Source organism: Stegodyphus dumicola, chromosome 2 (assembly GCF_044657685.1).
Source record: "Stegodyphus dumicola isolate Sdum_Otavi_A_Nest chromosome 2, ASM4465768v1".
NCBI lineage: Eukaryota > Metazoa > Arthropoda > Arachnida > Araneae > Eresidae > Stegodyphus > Stegodyphus dumicola.
In genome coordinates, this window is record NC_140769.1 from 122,683,113 (window position 1) to 122,710,969 (window position 27,857).

The following is a 27,857-nucleotide window of genomic DNA, read 5'->3' on the forward strand; positions in this document are numbered from 1 at the left end:
ATTTCACTTGCTTCAATGTATTTCTTTTTCGAGGGATAAACTACTTGGAGACATCAATTTTAAGTTGAATATATAACTAATCTGTTTCGAAAATCTTTAGGTATTGAAAGATTTAAAAGTCGTCCTTCCTCACATAAATTTGAGTGTGATTCATTAATATAAATGACTCAAAATTAAAATTTCTTTTAAAATCTGATCTAAATTATTATCAAAATTTAAATATAAAACACAAATTTAAAAAATAAACAAAAAATAAAAATCTGAAAGCTTTCATATTACATACAAAGGGGCGCTGTGTGTATTATAAAATGTATTATTAAGTTTATTTATTGTGTGTTGCTTATTAAATATCCTATTGTTCGCAATTAGACCATAAAATTCAATTCAACAGCAACATTAGAAAATATTTAAAAGAATATATCTTCAGAATTTCCGATACACAGTCTCGCGTGATGGAGGTGTTTTTTTTTTTTCGCAGTGTTACCATTACTTGCTTTGGAATCGTTGAGTTTGTTAATAAAAATTCTTTAATATTTGACAAAATATGAAAAAGATAATAAAATAAATTCCAAATTTGGAGTTCCATATGCCCATATTCAAATGGAGGACTACGTTATTCAAAATCTGATGTGTGTAGATACCGTTGTTTTTTCACATACATTTGTTCATGCAAACTCTTTAGTATTTAATTTCTTTAAATATAATGCAAAGCGATCATATTTTGTGGCAACAATTTGAAAAGTGAACGGACATCTATAGTGAACCAACGCAAAATGCCAAAACGAAATTAAGAGCCGTTCTGGGCAAATTGCCCGTTTGGTCTAAAAAAACCTAATAACAAGGATGAAAACACTCATTGCAACTAATAATAATGTCGATAATTGCGAAATCTGTACCCATGTATTGCTATGGGGAACGTGTATTTGTGTATTTGAACGTCTAATTAACTCAGTTTTGAAAATTAACAATTTTTGAATTAAAATTTTGAAAAGCCGTAAAAGTAATGCTCAGTTTATCTGATAATAGAATCCTCTTCATTATAAATCCAATTTTGTAATAAAGCATTTTATCATCTCTTCAAATCCAGTCTTCCAGTAGCTTTTGCCAGCATATACCTGTTTTTAATAAGTGTCAGAATGCATTTGAATTTTGTCATATGCGCAAATCATAGAAATAAAACAACAACAAAAAAGAAATTTATTTAAGTCGATAAGAACGCTAGAATACAAAGATTAATTTCTTTCTACGAGAGGACACAAATGAGTCCTTTTCAAGTGAGTTAATATTTATCACCGCTCAAATTGCTAAATATGCACCTAGACATTTAAAGCCAACATTTAAAAAAAAAAGCTTCTAAGTCTTCCCTAGTATCAACGATGATAGTTAAATAAATCTTCAGAGTTCTTTCACTTGCTTCAGTGCATTTACTTTGCCAGTGATTTCCAAGAATTTTTCCACGGATCTGAACCCCGCTCCAAGAAACTTACTAAAGGATCTGCAGAGGGGAGGGTGATGAGGTTCAGAAGGGAGGGGAACACACTGTACGTGACTCCGGAACATCTCTGCATTCAGAAAACCGCATTCACGGATCCCTCAGAGCGTAAATTAGAAGTTACTCCATGCAGGATTGGTTCTAGTATCTCTTAATCAATCGCGCGAAAACTGCAATGCGGCCTAATTGTCCTCTAATTACCCACTTAGAGGAGCCTTGCAACATGCATTAAGCCTCTGCCTATTCGCTTGCATTCCGATGAGGTGGTTATTGACGCCTTGGCTTTCGGGCACGTAGAACTGACAGGGTTTGTTATGGCTTCTTTATTCCCCTCTTTCTCATTATGCACACAGTAGATTGATCTCATTTGCAGATAGCAGCTTGGTTAATAAACAACTTTCTGTTGTGGTAGCTCCCGCAGAAAGTACTGGAATTCACGGAGTTTAATTGGCAAAACAGGGTCTGGCTGAATCCTCCTAGATTGATGATTTGGGTAGCTCATTTGGGTTTCATTTAAAGAGATGCTAACGATATTAAGCTTCTGCGAATATACGTACAGTTTCAATTAAGCCTCGGCAGATGATAGCTTGGAGGAAGAAACGTCAAACTGAAGTAAATTAATGCATACGGCTTTCATGGAATTTAAGATAGAACGTGTTATTTAAATGTAGGGAATAGGGACTATTAACTTATATTTCCTAATGAGTTAAATGAGAGTGTTCTAAATAATCCTGGAAAATTAATTGCACATAATAAGGAAGTTATTTCATACAGGCCTCTTGTTAAATCTTTCTGCTTTTAATTAATAGTTTAATGAACAAAATGCTCTTTTTACGAGAGCGAGAAGTACCATAGTTGAGAAAGAGGAAATGATTGAATTATCATAATTAGAACATCTCATGCATTGAATATATTCCTCAATAAGAATACATTGAACTTAATGATTTCTTTTGAATAATTGCGCATTGTCTTCATTAAGTAAGTGCATGAACCTCCATGGGACATTTATCAACCATGAGTTTATATTACAACAGTTTCTCTCTCTATTTGACTTCGGTATATTGAACAACACATTTTATAGAGCACCTGTTGTAGCTGCCTAGGTTTCACAGAGAAACAAATGCATCCCCGAGGCAGGCCACCTAGGCCTTGGGAGCTGCCAGTTTAAGATAGTGGAAGGCGTGGGATATGTACCTGCTTACCTTTGTTAGACACCAGGTGTTCCCGTCCTCCGTCACCTCCCACCTCTCCTAGCTGCCTATCTTAAAATTGTTTCAATACTTAAAATCAAATTTACGTACCATGATCTTTGCAACTTATTTTTCATATTTTAAATTTAAATTTTGTTTATTATTTAAAAATTTTGGAACTGTAATAATAATTAGCTCTTTAGTGTGTTGACTTTAGCCTGAAGTTAACAGATTGTGCTCTTTTTTAATTTATGGTATGTGTTAGAATAAAAAATTACCTTTAATGGGCTTACGACAGGAAAGCGTATACACGAAATTCATCAGTTAAAACTCATTTTGCTTGATTTGTGAATTTATTTAACGATTTAATGTTACTAAATATGTGTTTAATATTAGACTCATCAGGAATAACATCATTTTGTGAGTATAGTAAAATTATTCAACTGTTGTTTTCGTTCAGATCAAAAATAAAATACTGGGAGATCCAAATCCATATACATCTAAAAGGCTTAAATACATGAACGGTTATATTAATTTAAACCTTAAAATATTTAATATATATAAACATGTTAAATTACTCGTTTTAATCTTCACTCTATTATAAACAGCGAAATATTAAAAGTAGTAAGATATACCCAACTAGCGCAGAGAACTAAGGGATGGAATAACATAATAAATGAGAGTCTTTGTTGTGTTAAGAACGAGAAAAACAAATAATAATAATTTTGCATATCACTGAAGCAAATGTCTTCTGATTTATGCAAAACATACAGATGGTGATATCATTTTGATTAGCTGTATCCAATATCTTCGCCTTCGATCATATTTCAAGAAAATGTATATTGATATTAATATTTCTAGATGAGCAGGTGGGAAAGATGTAAGATCTATCTCTGTGATTCTACAAAACTAAATTAGATCCTACAATGAACCTGGCGAATTCTCGCGCAGGCGTGAATAAATTACCAGCACAGAAGAAGGGTTAAAAATAACCCTTTATTAATTCAAGATGATTTAACAGAAAGGCACGATCTTTGGGCTTTACGATGACACCGTCAACTTGCGGTGAAAGTGAAACGCAGAATGTAATTTAATTCGAAATCTAAAATAAAGTAGAGCTGGAATATGTTAAATTACGCCTTGCAGGTAGACTCACAAAAACCTAACAGATGTGATGATAGTTTGAGATGGGCTAGAGGCTTACTAGCGTAACAGCGAGATAGCAACGAAACGTGCGTTGACTAGCGAAAACACGCTCTGAATAACTCAGAGATTCAGCTGTTTAAATGTTCACTTCACTTAACTTTAAATTTACCTTCTGGCGAGAAAATGCGAGGGGAAGTTGAGGAGTTCAGGAAAGGTATCAAACTTAAAATAAATTTGTTATGCAAAATAAGGGAAATCCTACATTAAGCGATTAGGATGGAAAAACGTATACTTACATATTAATAAATGCTACAAATTGCTTATAGAGTGCAGTGTGTTAAATAGTTGTAAACCATCTCGTTTATATTTCTGTAATCAAAATATTAAAGCAAATTTTACGGTTCGACAGGAAATTCTGTTTAAGCTGTCCTCTATTTATATTTATGGTGGCCTGAACTTATCGTAACTCGTTTTTACGAAGACCAGATTAAAAATTTTCTAATTTAAATTTACCACCATCATATTACAAACACGTATTAGTTTTGTACGTGCAATGCAGTGGAATCGTTAAAATGCCGCTGCGCCTACAAAATGCATTAGGCGACCTTGGATGCCGTTGAAAATGTCGCGGCAAAATCATTGAGGACGAATACTTCGTGGGCCACGACATTTTGTGCAGGGAAAATGCTCTTATTCATGTAAGTTTCCTAAGCAATGTTTTCATGACAATCACATTCTTAGCCCATATAATTTGTTTTTTATTACTAGCTTTTTGTGGCAAGTAGTAGAGTAATCTGAAAAACTAAAATATCTAGAAAAAAACGTGATGCAGATACCGCAGTTTTTGAAAAAAATAAAACATTGGTCAATGTATTTATTCAGAATACTGGAACTTCATGAAACGAAATCTGAGAATAATGCGGGAGAAGACTTTGACAAGAGGTTTCGCTGCTGGAAATGCTGAAAAAGTAAAAAGATGTTGGTATTTGAAAACAAACTGGATGAATAATATTTCAAATAGACGGATCTAGACATTAATATTGAGGATGCAACATAACTAGGGAATCGCGAAGAAAGTGAATTGAGTGATTAATTAATTTTCAAAATGATATAATTTTAAAGTAGAAACGGATAACGAAGATTAAGAACAGAAACCTTAAAAAATAGTGTACTAACAAAAGGATTATTTGAAGCAATTTCTAAATTAAATCAATGACTTCAGATACTCGTAAGTGTGGATCAAAACACTGACAGTTTCGTCAGAGTTGAAAGGCAAATTCAAGAAGTAATATTATGTTACCACGAAATATATGAGGAAAAAATAAACACATAACATTTCTGATTGTGCCAAACAGACAATAGAATATCCTGACTATAAAAACTACACTTTCGGTCGCAATAAATCATCCAAATGCGTAACTATTACTCACTTGCCTTTTTTTGCAAATTTTGAGACAAATTTAATCGCTTCAGCTTGGCGATATCTCGCCAATTCAGCAAGAGAGCCATTTACTCAATATTAAATAGACTTGTCCCCGTATTCTTATTTTTCCAGCAAAATTTCGTATATTTAAAGCATTTCGTGTTACATTATAGAAAAAATACTACTGTTTTAAAGATAAATTCAAGAAATTCCCCACATCCTAAACAATTAGGGCAGAGCAAGTCTAATGTCAAAAATGGTAAATAGATATAGCACAAGAGCTTTATCAATTAACAGTCTTAATAAAACATATAATAATTTTAGTAAAAAATAATAATAAATAAATTTGGCAAAAAATTTAGCAAGGTTTAGAAAATGGAAAGAATAAATAAAAAAGTCTTCAAAATTAAGAACGAAGACGAGCGATCGCAAAATTTTAAATACTTCTAAGCCAATTTCTGTTTTGATTTTGCCACTTTCACTTCGCTGGAATTACCATGAGGACACAGGAGGACGTAAAACAAATTTAATAAAACAATAAATAAATGACTAAGTAAAACAATTAATAACTAATAAAGAAATCTTATAATATATTACACAAAATGTATTTACAAAGTACTTTTCTTTTTAAATATTTTACATTGTAGAACGTTGCAAATTTTCATCTTATTATATAAATTCTACTGACATTATACTAACTTACTGAATCTTATTAGTAACTAAAATTCATCGTATAATTGTAATGGGTACCCTGATTGAATAAATATAATTGATTCCATTATGCGACTGTTACCGAATCCGGCCCTCATCCGGCCTTCCAGTAATTTCGAGAAGTGGAAGATACTAGAGATTTCTTCGGGGTCGGGGTAAAACTATATAAGACAGGAGAGAGAATGAGTTTCTGAGTTGTTTAGCTCAGCATGAGTTCGGAGTATTGAGAGATCTCCGTAGGTGCTTCGCCTTTGAGATCAGCTTTGTAATGCATTGTGTTTAACTTTTCTAGTGGTTTTAAGTGTAACTAATAGTTGTGCTCTGTCATACTGAGAAGAGCTATACGAGTTTTTTAAAACTATTTTTTATTTATACGTAATGTTTCTTGTAAATTTTATAAATGAACTGTGAATAAAATTATAGTTGTATAATTTTAGTTAACATAAGTGTATCTAGTTTTCGAAGTGCCGCATTATAGGAAGTATTAAATTTTTCATTGCCGTATTTGTCAATAAATGATATTAAATAAGATCGAATGAGCTAAAATCTATTATAATTTAAACAGGATATCTTAATTAATAATAAGTCAGTAGTTCTAATATACTGATTTATTATCAATTAAATATAATCTACACTTAATAGTGTAGAATAATTTGTTTTATATTATCTTTTCAAAGGTAATGCCTTAAAATTCATGAAATATTGGTCTCCAGTTTGGGATGAGATTCTGAAAAAATTTTAGTTGTAAAAATTTAGATAAAAATTTATTAAGTTCTATTGTAAACATGATAAGAAAATAAATAAATTAATAGATTAAATATATTAATTAAATTAATAAGAAATTAAAATTATTGAATTAAGTAAAATTAAACAGAATTCTCAAAAAAGAATTAATTCTCAAATTCTCAAAAGTGTTTTTTTTTTCTCTTTCAATTATCGTAATTCTCAAAAGAGAATTAACTTAACGATAATTATAATGACATATCTTTGAAAGTTATCGAAACGTTTTATTGAGAACAAGTAATTTTACAGTTCTATTGCATTCTGAAGTTTTGATTTCTGTTCTCACTGTGTTAGTTAAAGTAGAAATGTTTAGAAAACTCAGCAAAATTTGTAAACACCGTAAAGCTAGTCGGAAGAATAAGATTTTTCAATATTTTCCAGTCATGCATTGAAAAGTTTCATCAGAATCCTAAAATATAGTCCTATATAAAGAGTTCTGAAATGTGTTTTTGATCTTATATTTTGAAGCTGTATGTTCAATTTCTTCAGTTTCCCGTCTGATGTTAAATTACACATTGCGCTTACTTTTCTTTATTCAATACCTTTCACAGATGGAAAATACCATGCTTCAGAAGAGGCTGCTGCAGCCCATGAAGACCATTCTCAGACAGCTAACAGAAAAAGGAACAGAGCTGGAAATGAGAAAGGTAACGCTTTCATCAACTTTGGGACGGGTATCAGATTGCTTCCTTCAAAATACTCAAGAAATCAAATTAGATTGAGGTTACGAGGAAGTGTTTTCTTAACTGTCTTCCTACCCTGTTGCCCATAAATTGATGGCTTGATTTGTGGCATGTGGTTTTGTATTATATTTAACCGATTATGCTACAGAACACCTGAAAGTATCCTCATGAGTAATTTTATTTCACTATAATTTTAAAATATCTTACCAGTTTATATTTTAAATAATCGGTATATTCAATACCTAAAGCAAAAGCATTACTGTAAGCATTTCGGGCAATTCCTAGACATTATAAAAGTAGGTGATATTATTGGAGAAAATGCTCATTTTAAATAAATGGGTTATTTAACCATTTATTCTTCATGCATTTATTTCAAACCCATTACTGTTATATGTGCTCTTCGTTCATTTTAAAGACGCAGAAGATTAATTTTGCATGTCAGGAAAACCACAAGTCTAATATAGTACCTTTTAAAAATTTCCTTTAGACCTGAAAGAAGAAGAAGACTTAGTTAGACTTATAGACTTAGTTACTATTGCAAACAAAATGTCAAATAGGAAATGTATTTTATTTCTTTGGGAATTAATAAATTACTGAAAGCTCGCATATGGTTATGGAAAACGAAATTAAAGAAGACAAATCGTTCTATCTGCTGCTGTCTGTTTTATATATCATACGTAAGCTTAAGACATTTACTTGATTGAACATATCATTCATATTATTTAAGCTGCAGGACGCCACCCTGGGTTACTGGAGCTATCTGCTCTTGGACTTACCCGACCACGGACCGGCCAATAAGTGACCTTTGCGGAGCATCCAGAACCACTAGGTTCATGATTTGTTTATCCCCGTGGCCGAGACTGACTAGGTACAGATCCTAGCCAGTAGCTTCGCAGAATTCTCTGTGTCGACCCTCCGGGGGGGGAGGGAATTTAGGATAAGCATAATTTTACTAAAAATAGAGAAAAGACACTGAAGTTAGTGCACAAAATGGCTTAATTCACTATTCTGCTAAGAGGTTGAAATGCGAACAAATGGCGGCTAATAGGATTAGTCCTACTTAAACAGCTTTTAAATTGTTGATAATTTTACAACTATTGCATGCAGATTAACTAAAGGCACAATAACCTTAACCGGAACATAACAGCTTAATTCAATCACCTTTAAAGCAAAAAATCCACAATTTACCAACATATAAGGGAAGCAGAAAAGAACACACCGAGCAAAGTAAAAGATTTCGTATATATAAACGTATATAAATATATATGTACAGCGGATTGCAACCGAAAAGGGACGAGCACAACTACATGTTACAGCATATACAAAATTTGAAAGTCCTGGGGCTCTTCGTTTTTGAGTTATGCGAGATACATACATACGTGCAGACGTCTAAAAAAAAAAAAAAAATCTCTTCTGAGTTCGATTTAAATCTATTTTACAATCCCTTTTGGGTAAAAGATATCTTTGTTCTGTCCGCACGTACAGATGTCATGCAAAAACACCGTTAAATTGGATTCGAGAGTGGTCAAAATGTATATTTTTGTTGAAATGTGGTACCCGAAATTTTTCGGGACTACAATACTTCCTTTACTTCGTAAGGGAGTACAAATACGAAGAAATGTACGTCATAGGATTTCTAGAAACGTTTTATAAATTTTAATTAATTTTTACACCCAGTGAAATAAGAATTTTTAATCAAATGTGTTGTATTATTAAAATCCAAGTTCCAAATGAAAAAAAAAAAAAAAAAATATGTTTATAACAAAGAATAACTGATATATATAATTTTTCTTTCCATGATTTTTTTAATAAGAAGCTAATTTTTTATCGGGAATGAGATTGGAACTAGAAATAATTCGTGGGTTCATTAAAATTACAATCAGCAAAATGAAAATAAAATATATCTTAATAAGGAAAAAAGTGTTACTCTATTTTAAAATGCGTGTCGAATTTATTTTTGTCATTCCACTGGTTCTATTTTTCCAAAGACATGTTCTTATCGACTGGGTGCTTTAGAATTAGTTTCATTTAAATAATTTATTCTAGGCGAAAGTGATATCAAAACAATATTTCTACTCAACCTATTTGCTACGTTTTAAACAGTCAATGAAACTAATTAAAATAAATATGTAACTATGTTCCAAAAACATAAAGATTCGAAGTTTCGATTGATATTCTCTATTTAATGATGATATATTTAAAAATAATTAATTACCTTTCACTGTGTATTCTAAATGCAAGCTAATTTTAGCTACCATTATTTTATTTCAGTACATTCTTAAAGCCTGAAACATATTTCTTTAGACATCTGAAAGTATTATAACCATGTAAGTTATTTATTTACGGTCTTCTAAATTTATTTCAGTTAATATTATGGAAATATAAAACTCCTTTCTAAATTTTCCGTGTCGAATTGCAAACGGTTGTGCTACTGTATATATCATGCAGCATTAATATTTATTATTTATGTAACTGTTTAAATCGAATTGTAAGAGTAACATGCCATTGAACAAAGGAAGTATACCGGAAAGGTCTTCCAACATTTCGCTCACAATTATTCTCAGAATTGTGTATGCAAGTCTGCTCATCTAGATACTAATATAAATTATATAAATAATTAAGAAAACTAGAAATACAAATCTTGGATTTTGATACATACATAAATTTGTTTTACAAGAATAAATAGTAAAGTTAAATTAAATTTAAATAATTCTCTTTCGCCCTTGCTGCAAGGAATGAAATTTGAGCTTAACAAATATTCTAACATACGTAAAAAAGTAATGTAATTTTTTTAATTTTAAATTATGAGAATTTAATTGTATACAAAAGATAAATTATATACAAAATGTTAATCATTGCTGCGAACGAATTTGCAATACCATTCAAATTTAGAGAACATATGTAAATTAAGTGCAAGTATCTAAAAACCATGGGAAAATATTTAATAATCCAAAAAATTTTTAATCCTAAAAATTAGGAATTTTTAAGACTAAATTAATTTGCATAAAGGAAATAATTGTTGAGCAAGCAAGAGACAGATCTTGTCAATGGGAAGTTGCCTCCAAACATAACTCTTCAAATACTTAATTCGTATTTCGTCATTCATATAGGCATGGGTAAAGTATTTTTCAAAACCAAAAGTAAAACCAAATATGGTGAATTGCTTAAATAAGAAATTTTAACTATTAAAAAATTTAGAGAAATGTAGTATGCAAATCGACTAGGAAACATAATTACAAATTAAAAGTTCATTGCTAATGTAATTAAGAGTATAAATCCAAAGTAATTTAGAAACCCTTGCCTATTGGAACTTCATCGACGCGAATTATGCATCTAAACCAAAATAAACTAAATATAATCTGTAAAAATACAAAAATAGTACTAAAAAGACAAGTAAATAGTAAGTTTAAATTTAACTTACCTTGTAACTACATATTTTGTACGCGGAAGAGTGGAGTAGCATATGTTGAAGAAAGTGAGGTAAAGTAGTTTGTTTCTGCTAACTGTGTAAATAGAGGGCGCTAATATTATGTAAACTTGAGTGTTAAGCTGCTACCTGTGTGATCTATTGTAAAAACTTTGCTGTAAACTCCAAAGTAATGTAAAATGGTTGTTTTGTGTGAAAAAATGTTGCAAACTGTTAAGGATTGTAAAAATATATATATTGCCAACAGCTAAGGATTATAAAAATAAAAGGAATGAGTGAAAAATGATGTTAATGTTCCTGTAAATGTTTCCAGTTTTTGAAATAAAGTTCGAAAATTTAATTTAATTTAATTTAAAGTTTGAAAAATATTTAATGTTTAAAAAATTAATGTTTGAAAAAAAATCTAAATTTTACACATTGAACGAAATGGATAAAATTGTATTGTAAGATTTTTTTGAATTAAACTGAATTTATTAAAGCTGAAGTTCTACAATAGTTAAATCAAACCTACTACTAATAAAACCTACTACTAATAAAATACTGCCTAATAATTTAGATAATTAACTTGTTGCAATCGTTTCCGAGGTTGAGACCTAGTCAACGAAAGATGTGCATTTGAGTGTTTGCCATCAAAGTCTGAGCTCGAATTAACACTGGAAGGCCAAGTTTTCGGTTTTATCCGTTTTGTGCACTCTCTGTGAGTTTTCGTTAAACTGGTTGTGCAGCTTCTGGTCTTCGCTTCCCAACACTGTTTTAGTTCAGGTTGAAATTCTTAAATTCCTCTTTTCTGCCTCCCAGGGTGTAATGCGACCCTATGTTCTATGGTAATTACTGCTCTTCTGGATGAGTACTATCACCCTTCTTAATGTGTAAAAACAATTTAGAATCACCCTGTATATATATATATATATATATATATATGCGGCCTATAAACATTTATAAATATTATATATATATATATATATATATATATATATATATATATAATGCTTATAGTACGCATACATGCGCATATTTTATTTTTATGGAAGATTGCGTGTTAATTATGTTTTATTCATTTTGTTTCTTACAGCTCCTGAGAACAACAGAGGTGTCAGCAGCACAAATCTAACTTCATTTCTCTCTTTCTTCGCATTTGGACTTATACCTTTGATTTTCATGCTAACGACGTAACAAATATGAAAAGAGGAAACCAGTTCTTCCGGAAGAGTTTGATTGCTGTTTAGGAAAATGTACCAAGCTAACCGGCCAAAAAGGAATATTTCAGGATTATAAAATCAATGTGTACATTTTTTATCCAAATATAGTCATTTCCCTTTTATATATGCTTGAAGAAGTAGAATGGTTCTTCATAACGTTAACAAATATTTCATTTTTGAAAAATCTGACATGCTGAATTCATTTTTTGCCGAATTTTTAAACTTTAAGTAATTACTAAAGAAAGGATTTCTTCGGCGTGTATGCTTTGTATATAAACAATAATTATATATATCTGCATGATTTTGTTTGCCTATTTAACCAATTTTATGATTAAACTAAGTGGGAAGAAAGGTGAAAAAAACGTGAAATTGAAGGTTTCAAACATTAAATTTTATGGTGTTGCATTAGAAATTGAATAATCAGAAGCCTATTTTGTCAGTGTCCCGAACTACCTTTACGTGTAAAGGATTAGGGTAACATATTAATGAATGCTGTTAAGGAAAATAAAGATCCGGGACTTTTTAAATACTTTACTTGCTATTAAGCTTACTTTAAATTTTCGATGTTTTCTCTTTCAATTTAAATCCGTTTTCTCCTCTGAGTAAAATGTATCCTAATTTACCAAGAGGAATGAAATAAAAGCTATCTTAAATTCCTTAACTTCAAATAACTTTCTAAAGCAATTTTATTCCAGAGAAAGCCTAAGAAATATATTGCAGTTTTAACAATTTCTGTATTAATTGATTTCACAATACCGATATATAAGGTTAAATTTCGTTACTTTTGTTCATATCCTATACTATTATTTCTCGCGAAATTAATTTTTAAAACTATTGCCTTCAAATATATTTTATGGTAATCATATCGATCAAATTATTTACTTTTCAGAAAGTTCATTTCTTAAAAAAGTTGTAGAAATTTCAAACTTATTAATTTTTAACAAATTGCTCATACATAGACTCATAGAGTGAAGCCGGGAATAAATTTGTAAGTGACAAATCTTGTTACAAAACTTTGGATTTTAAAGTGTTTTTTTCTATGCATGGAACTTTCTAGCCTGATACGATTCTCAAGATAGAAAAATAAAATGCTACAGACTTGTTCGTGCTTCCGTGAAACATTTTGAAATTTGTCTCAAGTAAACTATTCAACTAATACCAAATTTTATTACTGAAAACTAAAAATTTATTACCCGATGTTTTTTAAAGTGCTTACAAAAATCTCAACGCGTCCATCTTTCTTTAGAGGAATCCTATCATGTGACGGATATTTCTGCGATAAGCCGTTTCATTCCAAATGCCTGTAATACTAATAATGATAAACCGAACCTCAATATACGGGACACAGGACGGAAAATATCCTGGAGATCAACAAAGAGTAGAAGCATAAAGACAGTAACTTCGCGTATCTTTTCCAGAAAACTTTACATAAGATTAAAGCCGAAGACTCTCATGGCATCACCATTAACACGCTATCGCTCATTTTTGTGAATTTTTAACTACCTTAATCGCGACTTTTGATAATAATAATATATATAATATACAATATAATATATATATATATATATATATAATGATAACTACCTTAATCGCGATATACTTTCTCAAATTGTCTTTATGTTAAGGTATATTTTTACTGAAGTATTATCCTAAATGGTGTTGATAATGATCACTTTGATACTGGGCCGGATAACTACCTTGTTAAAAGTGATACTCATCATTGTCTCTGTTCAAATATGTCATTATCAAGATATACAGTATGTTCAACTCAGTTCTCTCTTTGATACACAGGCCTGCAATAAAAGAAAAGTTTCGCACATTGAGCGTTTGTAAAGCTTATTAGTCCAAAAGGGCGTTTGACCGAATGGGCTATTAGTTTCGCTACGAGATTCGGTGATGTACCACTTTAAATGACAGAATCACTTTCCAAATTTTTGTCACGAAATATTACCATCGTGTACTTTTTTAAAGATTTTAAACAATGAAGAATATGCAAGAATACATGTATGTCTCTCACACTGTGAAGAACTACAGTATCTAGGGCCGTCAAATTTTGAATAACGTAATCCTCCATCATGTGCATGGAAGCCCGAAATTTTTAATTTGGAATTTTATATTTCTTATTTTATCAAATTTTAATGAGTTTCTTAACAAACTCGGGGATTTTACAGAGAACGGTGGTCACAATGTACGGATTAAAACATGTTATCTCCAACGCTCCAGATGTATATTGGAAATTCTAAACATATGCTATTTTTAAATATTTTGAGATTGTGCTATTCTGTTGAATTTTATGTGGCGTAAGTGCGAAAAGGATGATATTTTATTAATAAATTTAGCACACAAAACGTTAATAATAAAAAGAAAAAAAAACTGTAAGCCATCTTACTGAGAAAACTGTACAGTAATAGATAAACTGAGAAAAGACTGAAAAAATAGAAAAATGTATGCCAACACTTAAAACTTTATCGAGAATTATAAACACATGCTGCTTGTAAATTTTTTGTAATTTTCCTGTGGAATTGTATATGGCGTAAGTGCGAAAAAATTATACTTAATAATAAAGCTAAAAAGGCAAAAAGAAGTGAATGGAATAGCAGACAGATAAACTGCGAGCTTAGCGAGTGCGTAGATAAATCTTAACAAAACCTTCTGGCGAACATTAAAATCAGAGTCTTTTCAGATTCTTTTAAATTACAAAAAAACGGTGTAGATTTGTATTTATTTCAATTCAATGCAATTTGTCATCGCTTCAGCAGTTTACTCGTAATGAATTTTAAATTGTTTCACGTACTTAACGAATAAACACGCATCTTAATTATTCAACTGAATATAAAAGGGATTTGATCGAAAAATCGTGCAGTGTTCACCTGAGTTTCTCATCTCAGTGAAAACTAAATCACTTAGTGTACATTATATCTTAATAATCTCAATGATGAGTGAATGCTACAGATACTGTAATTTTTATGTTGCATGATTTATTTAGTGGTAATTATCTGTTACAAGTTAAACGCGTGGAAAATATTAAATATGAATGTTTAAAGTGCGTATATGTGCTCTGTAAATAGGTAACGTATTACTCTTAAGAATATGTATAAACTATTTATAGTTTAATGTGGAATTTGCTTTACGTATGCTGCATGTCACTCGGAATTTATTTTATACACCCAACGCAACAATAATATATAATTTAACTAAAGTACAAACATTGATTTTTGCACGTCACTGATCAGAAGCGTTCGTTGTTTAAAGTTTCTGTTCGCATTTTGAATTATAATTTATAAATTATCAAATTTGACAGAAATGAATTTGTCTAAGTACAATTTATACGATTCCAAAATGATAACCAGATTGTAGATATTTTTAATCTGTTTTACAACATTATTTTTTCTTGAGAATCATAAAGGATGTTCATGAATTTTAATTTATGTATATTATACAGCCCATTACCGATAATCTGAAGAATACGTTCATTATTTTATGTAAATAAAATCCGCATTGAAATTTAAAAAACACAAATTGCATAATAAATAATGAAAGATCAAACATGGTTAAGAGTAAAGAAAATAATTTATGAATGGCATTAAGAAACTGTATTTACTGACAGTAAGTTCCAATTTGTGTAAATAGGTCGGTTAGAACATTTTCTTACTTTCTTGTACGAAGTAAAGGAAGTATTGTAATCATTAAATGTTTTCGGTATTATATTTCAACGCAAATATTTAATTTGATAGTTCCCGAATCTATTCGAACGAATTTTGTTTGATTTAACGTCTGTGCCTACTGATAGAATAAAGGTTTTTTTTTTTTTTTTTTTTTTTTTTTTTCAAAACGAATTGTTAAATGGATTTAAGCAAAATTAAATACCTCTGGGACAAAAGTATATACGTACTTATGCATGGGTGTATGTATGTATGTATCTCGCTTAATTCAAAAGGCGATTCGCCGTTGAGCGTTGAAATTTTGTATATGGGAGTGCTATAACATCTAATTGTGCACTTTCATTTTATATTGCAATCGGACGAACCATTACCTCATAGGAACATAATCGCAATATTATTGTAACTTAAGTAAAGTAAACTGTAAAGTAAACTAAACTACTAATCAATTTATTTAGAAACTAAATTATTAGTTGACTAAATTGACTAAATTATTAGTTAACTAAATTATTAGTTACTATTAGTCGATTTAGAAACTAAATCAACTAATTTAGAATTGTGAAATACAAAAATCAGATTGGTCTGATTACCTTTAAAATCTATTAAAGCTTATTTGAACATGTGTATGCCAACATTATGCATTATAATACTATGCAAACGACATAGAAATGTTAAAACATTCTTACATTAGAAGCAAAATGTAAAATTAAAAATAAAATAAAATTATTATTCATTTGTCAAAGGAAAACAGACTTTTCAAGGGTAAATAATTTTTTTAGCAGATGCATTATAATTTGAAGATTATCGCGTTTCGTCGCAACCGATGCTTGAATACAAACTAATAAATTACTTTTGATATATATATAAACAAAAATAATACGATAATTTAAGGTTTAAATATGTATCCCATGATGACTGATTTTTCCGATGCCATAATATTTATAGTAATAATGTTGAAAAAGGGGAAAAAAATAAGATGCAAAAAATGGCAACGTAAAATAAAAAAGCAGTGGAATAAAATATATTATGAACAATGTAATTAGATAGTTTATAATATGAAAAGTTAAAAAATCTGATGTGTACACCACATGACTTCCTTGTACGGAATATTAAATTATACGCATTTTTTCTTGCATTTCATTTAAACTTATTGGATTGAATTAAATCTACTTCGCCGACAGCGCATAAACCACAATAGAATAAATGCATTCTTTAAAATTCACTCTAGTATTTGTTTACCATAGCGAACTCTGGCGCTAGATTCACTGAACAGTATTAATATAACAGTTAACTTATATAATAATTATATAACGGAAACTAAGTTAACTGTTATATAATCCAATAATTATATAACAGTTAACTTATATATTTCGTTCATATTATAGCTCATAATGCGCAAAATTTAAATCATTTAAAGAATAGAATTATCTAATCGTTGCCACATGTTCTTTTCAAATACTATAATAAAGCTAGAATGATGTATAAAAGAAATTAAGCAAACAAAACAAAAAAGAAACAGTTTTTCACAGACGATTGAGCATTTCTCATTTAATTAATTCAGTTGTCATTTCGCGAGAAGGCAAAAATACATAAAAACTCAAAATATCTATATTAAAAATTACGAAGTAAATCTTAAACACTTATTTCCTCGAAAAGGTTTAAGCATGACTTAATTGGCAATAATAAATGAATGCGTTATCTTTGTTGTTGCGAAGCTAAGTTTCTCTAGATTGGCAACAAATCCACTAGTCTGCTGTTTCAAATGTAAACATCAATGGCCGCCATAAAAAAAGGCTTAGCTGCACTTAGACTACTTTAAAATTGTTGATAACTCTAAAAATATTGCATACAGATTTACTAAAGGCATAAAAACCTTAACCGGAAGATAAAAACAGCATAATACAATCATTTTTAAAGCAAAAAATGTACAATTTACAAACATGTAAGAGTAAAGAAACTGAGATCACTGAGCCGGGTAACAGAGTGGATATATATATAAATATATTTATATATGTTTCGTGCGGCCGATTGCAACCAAAATACGAGGTGTACATCTACATGTTATAGCAAACCTATATAAAAAATTTCAACATTCTGAGGCTACTCGTTTTTGAGTTATGCGAGATACGCACGTACGTACGTACGTACATACGTTCGTACAGACGCCACGAAAAATTCTCCTCAGAATTAATTTTAAAGCAGTTTTATGATTTTTTGAAGGAAAAGAGTATTTTATTCTGTCCTTACGTACAGATATCACGCAAAAACATCGTTAAATTGCATTCGATAGCGTCAAGACGGATATTTTCGTTGAAATATGCTGCCTGAAACTGATTACAATACTTCTTTTTTACTTCGTACAAGGAAGTAAAAAGACAATATACTATGAAATACGAATGTATGCATAAAAAATATTATGTATTTAAACTTATTATTCAATTTTCAAACGAGTCATTTATGAAATACTCAAAATGCAACAAAATTGATAAAAGAAACGCCTAGGTTTACCAGAAAACATTTTTGGGTCGAGAGCGTAGATTTGTACACATTCTGTTTGGCTGTAATTTTTCTATGAGAAGTTGACTATTTGTTGTTATAAATCTTTAAAATGGCAATCATGTTTACTTTTTGGTTTTGTAGTTAAACTAATAGAAGCATAATATTCTCTGACTGAAATCGAGGAAAAAATAAAATAATCAGCAAAATTCGAGTCTTCACACAGTACCAGCATATCTGGGGTTAGCCACATCCTTACTCAGCCTTTATTTTCGCAATCGTTGGTCGTAGTCATGTACTTACAATTAAAGGAATATTTTAAATGACAAAAAAACTTCATGTTTTGGCAATGTCAAATTAAAAACTATTAAGTTTGCTATAATTATATTTGAGAAAGATTTTGTATTCATTATGAAAAAATAAAATTAAGAAGTTTGACTTTCATACGACAAAAATTCATCTGGAATTTTAATTTCAAAATTTGTAATTTTTGTTGTTATTTTTAACTTGCCTTGAGGATAATTAAGTTATTTAATTCGAGGAATTAAATTTAATAAGTTCAGTTTAAAATATGTGTAATTTAATATACCGTACAAAGAAGTCATGTGGTATTCACATCCGATTGGTTTCAATAATTCGATGATTATGAACAAATAAATTATTGTTTCATGGTTGCGGTAACCTCATACACATTTTCTCCTTTTTGCATTTTCCGTAGATATTGTTTTAATGGTAGTTTAGATATTAATTTTTAATTTTTCAGTCAAGTTAAATGTTGGTTCGCGTCGAGTTAGTTAATATATCCCCAGAAAATCAGGGATTGATTCAAATTGAATGAATTTTGTATGATTTCCTATTTTGATTTACCTTTAAAAGACAATAAAACTCTTCATTGAACAGGCATGCATATACCGGAAGACACGAAATAGTTCATGCAAACTTGATGGGAGATAGGGCTCACAAAGAGGAAGCTTTCGTGTTTTAAAAATAAAAATTGCAATCTAATCTGAACACATCATGTAAAACTATTACTAATTGTAACGAAACATATGTTTAGAAAACTTAAAGCAAATCTAATTAGATGTTATCATTTGGCTTTTGTATATATTTAAGCACTGATTTCACTAGTTTTCCAACATCTGTTTCACACTATCATCATGGAAACAATCTTTGATAAAAGTAATAATTAAAAGATTTATTGATATATTGTCCCCCGTTTTCAGTTTTCTTTCAACGATTGGCGTTAAACTCTCGATTGAATTAAGGATTGATGAGGTGTGTAGCCACTCAAGGACACATATCTGATGCTTTAAAAAAGCACTCGCAAATATTCTAAATTTACGGCGTGGCTCAAGTCCTTCCATTAAGCCACAGAATTTTTCTGAGTTGAAACAACGCTTTCGTCTACAGTTTCAATATATTTTTCTGAATTCGTCATATCAATGTATAAGGTATTTTCTCCTTTCCGCATGTCTTCGTATTGTAACTGGAAACCCGGACGATGCGTGCTGGGGAGGTCCGGAATTCAGATCCGGTGAGGGCATTGCAGATTTCTTCAGTATCTTGCCTTCGAAAAATACAAGTGGCGCCCTAACTAAAAGTTGGTGGATGATTATTAGTCACCCCTGGGATTTGGCAGTTGGTCCCCCAAAACACCAGTCGCACTTTAAGCTTGAGTGTATTAGCTATTTTTTCCTCCTATCTGCTTGCTTTCTTGGTGTAATTCGGACGGTCTGGAGTTCAAACCCCGGCGATGACATATTTTTCACATTCTTGCGTACATTTCCTGGTGTAGTTCGGGCGGTCCGGAATTCACTCCCCGACGAGGGCATTCCACATTTTTTACGGTCCTACATCGATTTCCTGGTGTAATTCTTGCGGTCAGGTGTTCAAACCCCGGCGAAGGCATTGCACATTTTTCTGTTTTCAGCATGAATGTAGCCTGATGCCTCTGCAGGTGATACGCAAGAAGGAACAATGCATAGAAAAATAACAGCAAAACAATTTTTTCAATATTTTTAAAGCCTGATCTTCGCGCTTTTGAGGTATTCTAACCAGGAAATTATCTTATTTACAATGAACGTCCTTCCTGGAGAATTAAGTGAGCCTTTCAGCTGATATACTTGGTGTTATTATATTTATTATATTAAAGCATGATAATTTTAATTTCCTACATTACATTATTACATCTTATTTTCTTAGATCGCACACAGTACCGTGATATTTATTATTGTTTTTATGTTCAAAGTAATAAATGTAATTAATATAAACTGTCCAACACACCTAACTAAATGTCATGTATGCAGCATATTGTTTGAATGTTTTTTTGGGGGGGAGGGGGACTTCTAGGCAAAATGTTCTCTTTCGGTATTTTTAAAAATATGTGTAATTTATTGCCGTTCTTTGTGTTTACAGAGTTTGAAAATAATGATCGTTTTGTTAACGACAATAATTATGCTTGCTGATTCGCCACTAGATATAAATCTTAATGTTGTTTTTAATTGTTATTCTTTGCAATTATAAATAATTAAAGAATTCCAAACTCTAGAAACTGTCTCGTTACATTTGTTCGAGCAATATATTTTTTTCGATTTACGTGAATGAAAATAGTAAAATCGGTTTCGTATGTTGTAACAGATTAAAGAGGAAAAAGAAGTTACTTTATGATTAGCTATCTTGTAACTCCTTAATTTGAAGCAGAAACTTATACCGCGGACTCTGATTCCCCGCCGAGATTCGAAGAACAAGCAGCTATTCAGTAAATCCTTTCAGGACAGCTGCAGACTTCATCAGCAAAAGCATTTTATGCAAATTAGGATTTTATCCACTCTGTGCAATTAGGAACGACTAATTCTAATCTGGAAAATAGTTGTTGTTTCGGAAACTCTTAATAAACAGATTCGTCCTTTCTTCATTTAGAATTGATTGGTGACATTTCTTAACCGAGCTTGATAAATTATGCAAGCAGATCGGCAGTGTAAACTTTTTTCAGGTATAACTGGTATAAGTAACCGTAGTTTCATTTTGGAAAAGCCGTTTTCTAACTTATAGTTTAACGGCTATTGTATTCTCCATTTCAAAAACATGCATCTAGTACTAATTTTAATTACGTAACTCGTAGGTTACAGAAATTTCTATCAGAATTTCGCCTTTTGTTTGTTTCATAAATTTCAGGGCATTGCTACCCTTTTTAGCCAAAAATGGAATTAGTCTCGAAATGGGATTTTGCATTGATTTACTATAAACGGCGTATCATTTTTCAAATTGTTGCCTCTAAATATTGTCGCCCTGTATTATTTTTAAGAATACAGAGCGACAAGAAAGGTAAATAATGTAGAGTCTGCATGTATATGTTCCTCGCGCTGTGACGAAACAGTACCAAAATTGATAAGCTTTTAATAACATAGTCCTCCATGCCCCTGGAAGCTCAAAATTTGAATTTCGGACTTGTTTTATATGTTTCATATTTTGTAAACTTTTAACGAATTGATGATTAACAAGCTCAACGATTTCACAGCGAGCAGTGACCACACTGTGCGGAAATCTCTGTACGGATACCAATATTATGGAAATTACTTCCAAAATGTGGTCATGGATATTTTGAATGTATAGGCGATTGTTTCATTCTGCGGAAGCCATCACTCAGGTGACGAAGATCTCAAAAATGAAGTAAGTCATATAACTTTCAGCATTCATTTGCAAATAAATATGGTGGAATAGCATTAAATGTCATTCATCAACTATTCAACACTGTCATCTTGGCTTGGTGAAGTGGTTGTTGATGACTTATCAAGGCAGAGTAGGACAAGAAGAAGTGCACAAGGCATCTGACCTACACCATATGTCATTGTTCAGTCAACTGTATGTATTCTCATTGTTCTTATTGTTAACAATATATTTGCTTCATAAACTATACACAGAGTTTCAAATTATAAATTACTTTACTTCGTACATCAAATACTTATTAATTAAAAAAAATTAAACTTGATAATTCTGTTTAATGCAATTGATTCAAAAAATATGATTCAAGTTATAATAATGCACAGCAGTTTTAAAGTAAATTTTAGTTTCATGCAGAACTTAGCAGTCTTTGTCACAGCACTTTTCTGTGTTGAATATTGTTACAAGAGAAATAAGCATTTAATATAAAATTTTCAGTGAAACCGTGGGAAAAATGTAATTTCACTGGATCTAAAATTTATGACTTTCTCGATGGGTAAAAATTCAGATGCCTTGCAAATACTAATTTTATTTATGAATGTTTTAAGGAAGTATGTATGAAATTTAAAGAACATATATAAAAATACTTGAAATTACTTCATATATATTGTAAGAAAAGTAGATTCACGTCAAGGTCCATAGGTCAATGCATGAAATAATTAAAAATAAAAAATCTATAACGCAATTTACCCACCCCTTTGCTTGTATATTAGATAATCTCCTCTAATACATTCTATTTTTAATTAATATTACCATTTCTATTACAGCCCATCTAAGAAATGATCTAAGAAAATAATTAATTGTCTTCAGACACATGGGAAAAGAAAATTTACACTAATTAAACCATAGTAAATAGTACACTTTTTATTAATTATTTATTAGATTTTTGCTGTTGCTTTTCTGATTATGTTTATTGAATAACCTTTGCTTTAACATTTATTAGTTAATTTAATTAATGAAAGTTATTTATTAAAAAAGTATTTACGTTTTCCCAAATAACATATGCTAATTGATTGAGAATGTTTTAAATTTTAAAAAACACATGTAAATTAGAGTTGATATTTACAGCAATGTTTACAATATTTAAACTTTCAAAGTTTTCCTTTCCTGCTCTGTACTTGCTACTCTATGGATCATGTTTTTTGTGACATCGTAAGGTGAATAAAAAATGTAAAATAATTATTACTTGAGATTATCCAGCCTGTTAAGTGTAAACATCCTATCATGGTTCACACTTTCAAAACAATGCATCTCATTCTCTACGTAAAATCAATAAACGTAGATACTCATCTTATTTAGAGAAAGTAATTAATATTTTTAGGATTTGGCCATTTGCTTATTTTAAGCTGTTAAAAAAATTAATAATATGAAATAAAAAATTAAGCTGTTCTTTATTTATGTCTAAACTTAAATCTTTCTACTTCATAATTAATCCTTATATAAGTACTTTTTTTTATCCGCAATTTAAATTTCTTCTTTTATTTTCACCTGACCTAAATTTAAGATCATTTCAAATTAATAAACCCGAGTTTTTAATTTTTTGCATAATTGTTGTTGTTGTTGTTGTATCTGTTTTACATGGAAGACTGTTTTACTCCAAAAAGACGTTGGACCCCAAATTTGGGTGTATAGGCGGAGGATTTTATTGGATGCATAGGCGGGAGGGGGGGGGAATTTTGGATGTATAGGCTCAAAATTGGAGTTTTCAAACCCAATTTTGAGGCAGAGCCTCCCGGGGGGGGTGGTTTCAGGGACTCCCAGCTCTCTCCCCTTTCACCAAACCACACGAGAGGACTTTCGGCTCGCCGCATATTTAGAGAGCCCTCATGCCGCACAGACACTATACATTTACAAACATTAATGTCTTGTCTGAGACTCGAACCCAGGCCCTTCGGTACCACAGTAGGCATCTCTATCCACTATACCATCTGGGCGACTTGCATAATCATCTCTATTAAAAATAAACAAGTATTTTTTCACCTAACAATATAAACACCAATAAAACAATTACAGTAGCTAGTTTACTGGAATCATTAGAAGTAAATGAATAATTGGATTTTTTTTGCGGTTAAGAATTATGCTTAATAACTATTGATAACAACTTTCAGAAGCGAATGCTCAATTTTTCGGTGTAATTACAATAATAGGCTTGATATTTAGAAACTATTATTACAAACTGTCAGTCTAACACTTAATAAAACTCCTTTTCGTAACGTCATTATTGCAGAAACATTTTATTTGGTACACGCTAGAAAACTTAAACAAAAAAAGCGCTTTTCTTAGTGTCAGTCAGTATGTAATAATAAAAGCATGCTCACTGGTGAAGTCTAATTTCTCTCAGTATTTCATCAAATCAAATAACACTTTAATATATATTAATATTTCTATATTTTACCTTTTATAAATCATGTCTTAAAATATCATCATTTCATCCGTAAAACCTTTGAAAAGAACTAGGAACATATCAATTAATAATAACTGTCCATTTTTTTTCCTACAATCTGGTTATTTGTTCTTTGGAATATTTGTAAAATTATCTACAATTATGTATCCTGTGGATTAAAACTGTAATAAAAGCATCAAATGAACTTGTCTTTATTTCATGTTATGTTAAATTACAGCACTAATTCAAATTGTAAGAGCACGTATATTTTGTGAGCTGTGTAAAATATAACCACACAAGTTATGTCATAGGCATGCTGGATAGACTGTACATACAGTTCGATTTGTAACATTATATTTGTAATAAATTATGTGAAAATATTATGTTTTCTGACTTAGTAGGATTTTTTCTTAAACTTTAGAGATTCATATTGGTACATTCATGGTAAGACAATGGAAATGATAACAAACTTATTTCTTTTCTGTTAAAACAATAATCGGTGAAACTCACACGATTATCTTCTTAATACACTGAACTTATCTCATATTTAATTTTTTGGAATTAGGTCAAAAGCTGACTCTGTTTTGCACAGGTTAATACTGTAATAAACCAGTGAGCCAAATAGTGCAGAAAAATACATCTGATTACCAAATTTAATATATAACAATTTCATTGCCACAAATGAAGAAAGATAAATTATATTAATGATTGTAATGTGCAACCTATTAGTTATAAAAGCGGAAGTAACAAACTTAATTTTAATAAATTATGTAGTTTAGTCTTAGTAATTGCTAAAAGCTGATTAAAAATTCTATAGTGGTATAGATTAATATAATTTTTTCATAGAAATGATGGTATAGGTTAATAGAGTCCATAGTAATTTGGATTACGTAAATAGATTTTCTCCGGTAAAAGCATAAGTTTCTCTGAAGCATTTTATCATAGTAAATGCCAAGTAAACTTTCTTTCTCCATTCTATATTTCTTACTGGGGTATATTCCTTCTCGCACATTATGTCTCACTTATCTAACAGTAACATTAGTACAAGCCCAAGAAATTCGTCGCTTCAAGGAGTACAAGACTGCGCCTGTCGTTGGCAAGAGCCTTGAACACCATCCAGGTGACAGTACGACTTTGTTCAGTTCCGCCCCCCAATTCTGACGGAGAGCACCCCGCGGGTCCGGTCCAAAAGTCTCCCGATCCTCGTCTCCTACCACAATCTCTGGAGAGAACTTTCGGGTCGTCCCATGTTTACTCACATGTCACACGAACACTATACTTTTACAAACATCTATTCTTTCTCTAGGATTCGAACCCAGGCTCTTCGGTACCGCAATCAGCGTCGCTAACCAATATCCCGGTGGGGTGGCTTACATTAATAAATAACTATTTATGAAATAAAAACTAGGTTTCTTCAAAGTAATGAATTAGATTTTTGACACCATTAAAAATTGTTATCTTGATTTTTTATATCTACTCCCAACTAGTTAATATTCTTATTTCCAAATATGCTTCTTATGTTGCCATTACGGCACAGCACAAAGGATTTTCTTTTATTCCTGAACTTGCGATCTCTATTTTTTTTATCGCATACAAGTCATTTGTATCATAGATACGAGTATTTACAAATATGTTTCGTTTTTCCCACAAGAAATTTAGAGTTTCATTGACTATTTTAATGAACGTTAAATTAACTAAAATTTATCTCATTAATGAATTTAATAATTTTTAGTGATTGTGAATTTTTTCCCGTCGGATTTAATTTGCCACAAAAAAATACAAATAAGTGTCTCCATAATTACTTTGCTATATCATGCATTCATACCGGAAGTCAAAATGTCTTCCTGCATGAATCTTATGGAAACGCATTCATGCCATGAGATGAATAATACAAATTTTTCGTTCAGATTCTTGACATTTTCATACACTCAAGTCACATTTTTGGATTAAAAGGTTCATTTTAATACAGGTTATATTTCAATGCAAGTTCTTCAACAGTAAGTAGACAGATGTTTTTCACACTTTTACTTTACAGTAAACTATTTCTTTATATATATATACATTTGATAAATGTACAAAAATAAATTTCTGATATAAAATAGGTTTCACAAGAATAAAAAACAGTGTATGACAAACAGAAAATCTGCTATTACATATAGCAGAAAAATTGTGCAGATGTGCTAATCACATTACTGATCGTATGTCGAAAATAAAAGCGGAAAACTGGGAAACGATTATGTCACATATTAAAACAAAATTAAAAATCTTATAACAAAAACGAAATAGAACTAGTGACATAAAACATAAATTAAATCGTACAGATGCGCTCAAACGTTTCACAAAAATTCCAAACTTCGCCTCTTAACATTCAGACTCTGTTCGTACATTTTTAGACGATTTTGCTTTGACATAAACATACTCACCTACTTGAAAAAACTTTTTAATTGCAACTATATTTTTGAAAGTATAAATTATCGTCTGCTACTTGAAACTTTTGTTTTAACGCAAAAGAGGGCTTTTAAAGAAGCAATGTATGGAAGGCTATTTTTGTGCTCTTTACTAATAAAATTATTCGTTATAAAAAGACGCTGTGAAAGGCATGCGTTTCCGATATCTAAAGCTACGATGAGTTAGATTGTGAACACAAGAAAGGAAAAAATAAACGCGTTAAAGTTTATCTTCAAGTGGAAAATTTGTTCCAAATACATATCCAAGGAAAAGAGGAAATGTTTAGAATGTTGAAAGGTAAGATCTTTAATATTAAAAAGAAATCTCAATTAAAGGGACAGCTTCAAAAATAATTAAAATGTTCAGTCTCAACTCTAAACAAACTGATTGATCCTGACTTCGACCTTGAAAATGTGAAACAACATAATGTGCATCGTCTTTCTCCACGACATATCTCCGAATACAAACGCACCACAGAATTCTTTATGTCAAACATTTATCCGGAAGAAAACGGAAAAAATTTGTCACAATAAATGATTATTGGGTATATTTAAACAACTGCAATAAAATAAGATCTCTGTATTACCACCAACGGCTAAAAAAAATCTTAAAACGTGATACAAAGAATTTAAGGATACTTTTTCAAAGGGACTCACGATTGTTGCTGGTTTCTCGTATATCGGCAAATTAAATGTAAAGAGAGTGGAGAAAATGTTAAGATCAGTCCCCATATTATCAGAAATACATGCTACACCTAAATTGCTAATATGAAATACTTTCTCTATCCTCCACAGTGTCATCAATCAGTAGAACTGCATCAAGACAGAGCAAGCAGCTACACGTCGAAATCCACTGTTAATTTTCTAGAAAAAAATGGAACAAGAAGCAGTTGTCAAGTCATACTCTTTACAGATATCCCCTCTAAATTTTCGGGTGTATCCCCCACGGAATTTTGTGCTTTCCGACATTTAAAATGAGAATTGTCCAACCGTCGACCTACAGCACTACTTGGAAAGCTTTTCGAGAGAAATGAATGTCTTCTCCCACAGTGCCATCAATCAGTAAAAATGTAAGACAAAGCAAGCAGCTACATGTCA

General features: G+C 30.8%; 1 protein-coding gene across 1 annotated transcript in view; it reads left to right on the top strand.

Annotated features, from left to right (window-relative positions):
• LOC118181399 (lachesin-like) overlaps positions 1-24,700 on the top strand; it is a 1,014,793-nt gene extending 990,093 nt beyond the window's left edge. Inside the window, exons 11-12 of the mRNA XM_085811099.1 lie at positions 7,297-7,392; positions 11,928-24,700. Of these exons, the coding sequence (XP_085667225.1) occupies positions 7,297-7,392; positions 11,928-12,028 (197 nt within the window). The 3' untranslated portion in view covers positions 12,029-24,700. The remainder of the gene's footprint in view (positions 1-7,296; positions 7,393-11,927) is intronic.
• Positions 24,701-27,857: the final 3,157 nt, after the last annotated feature.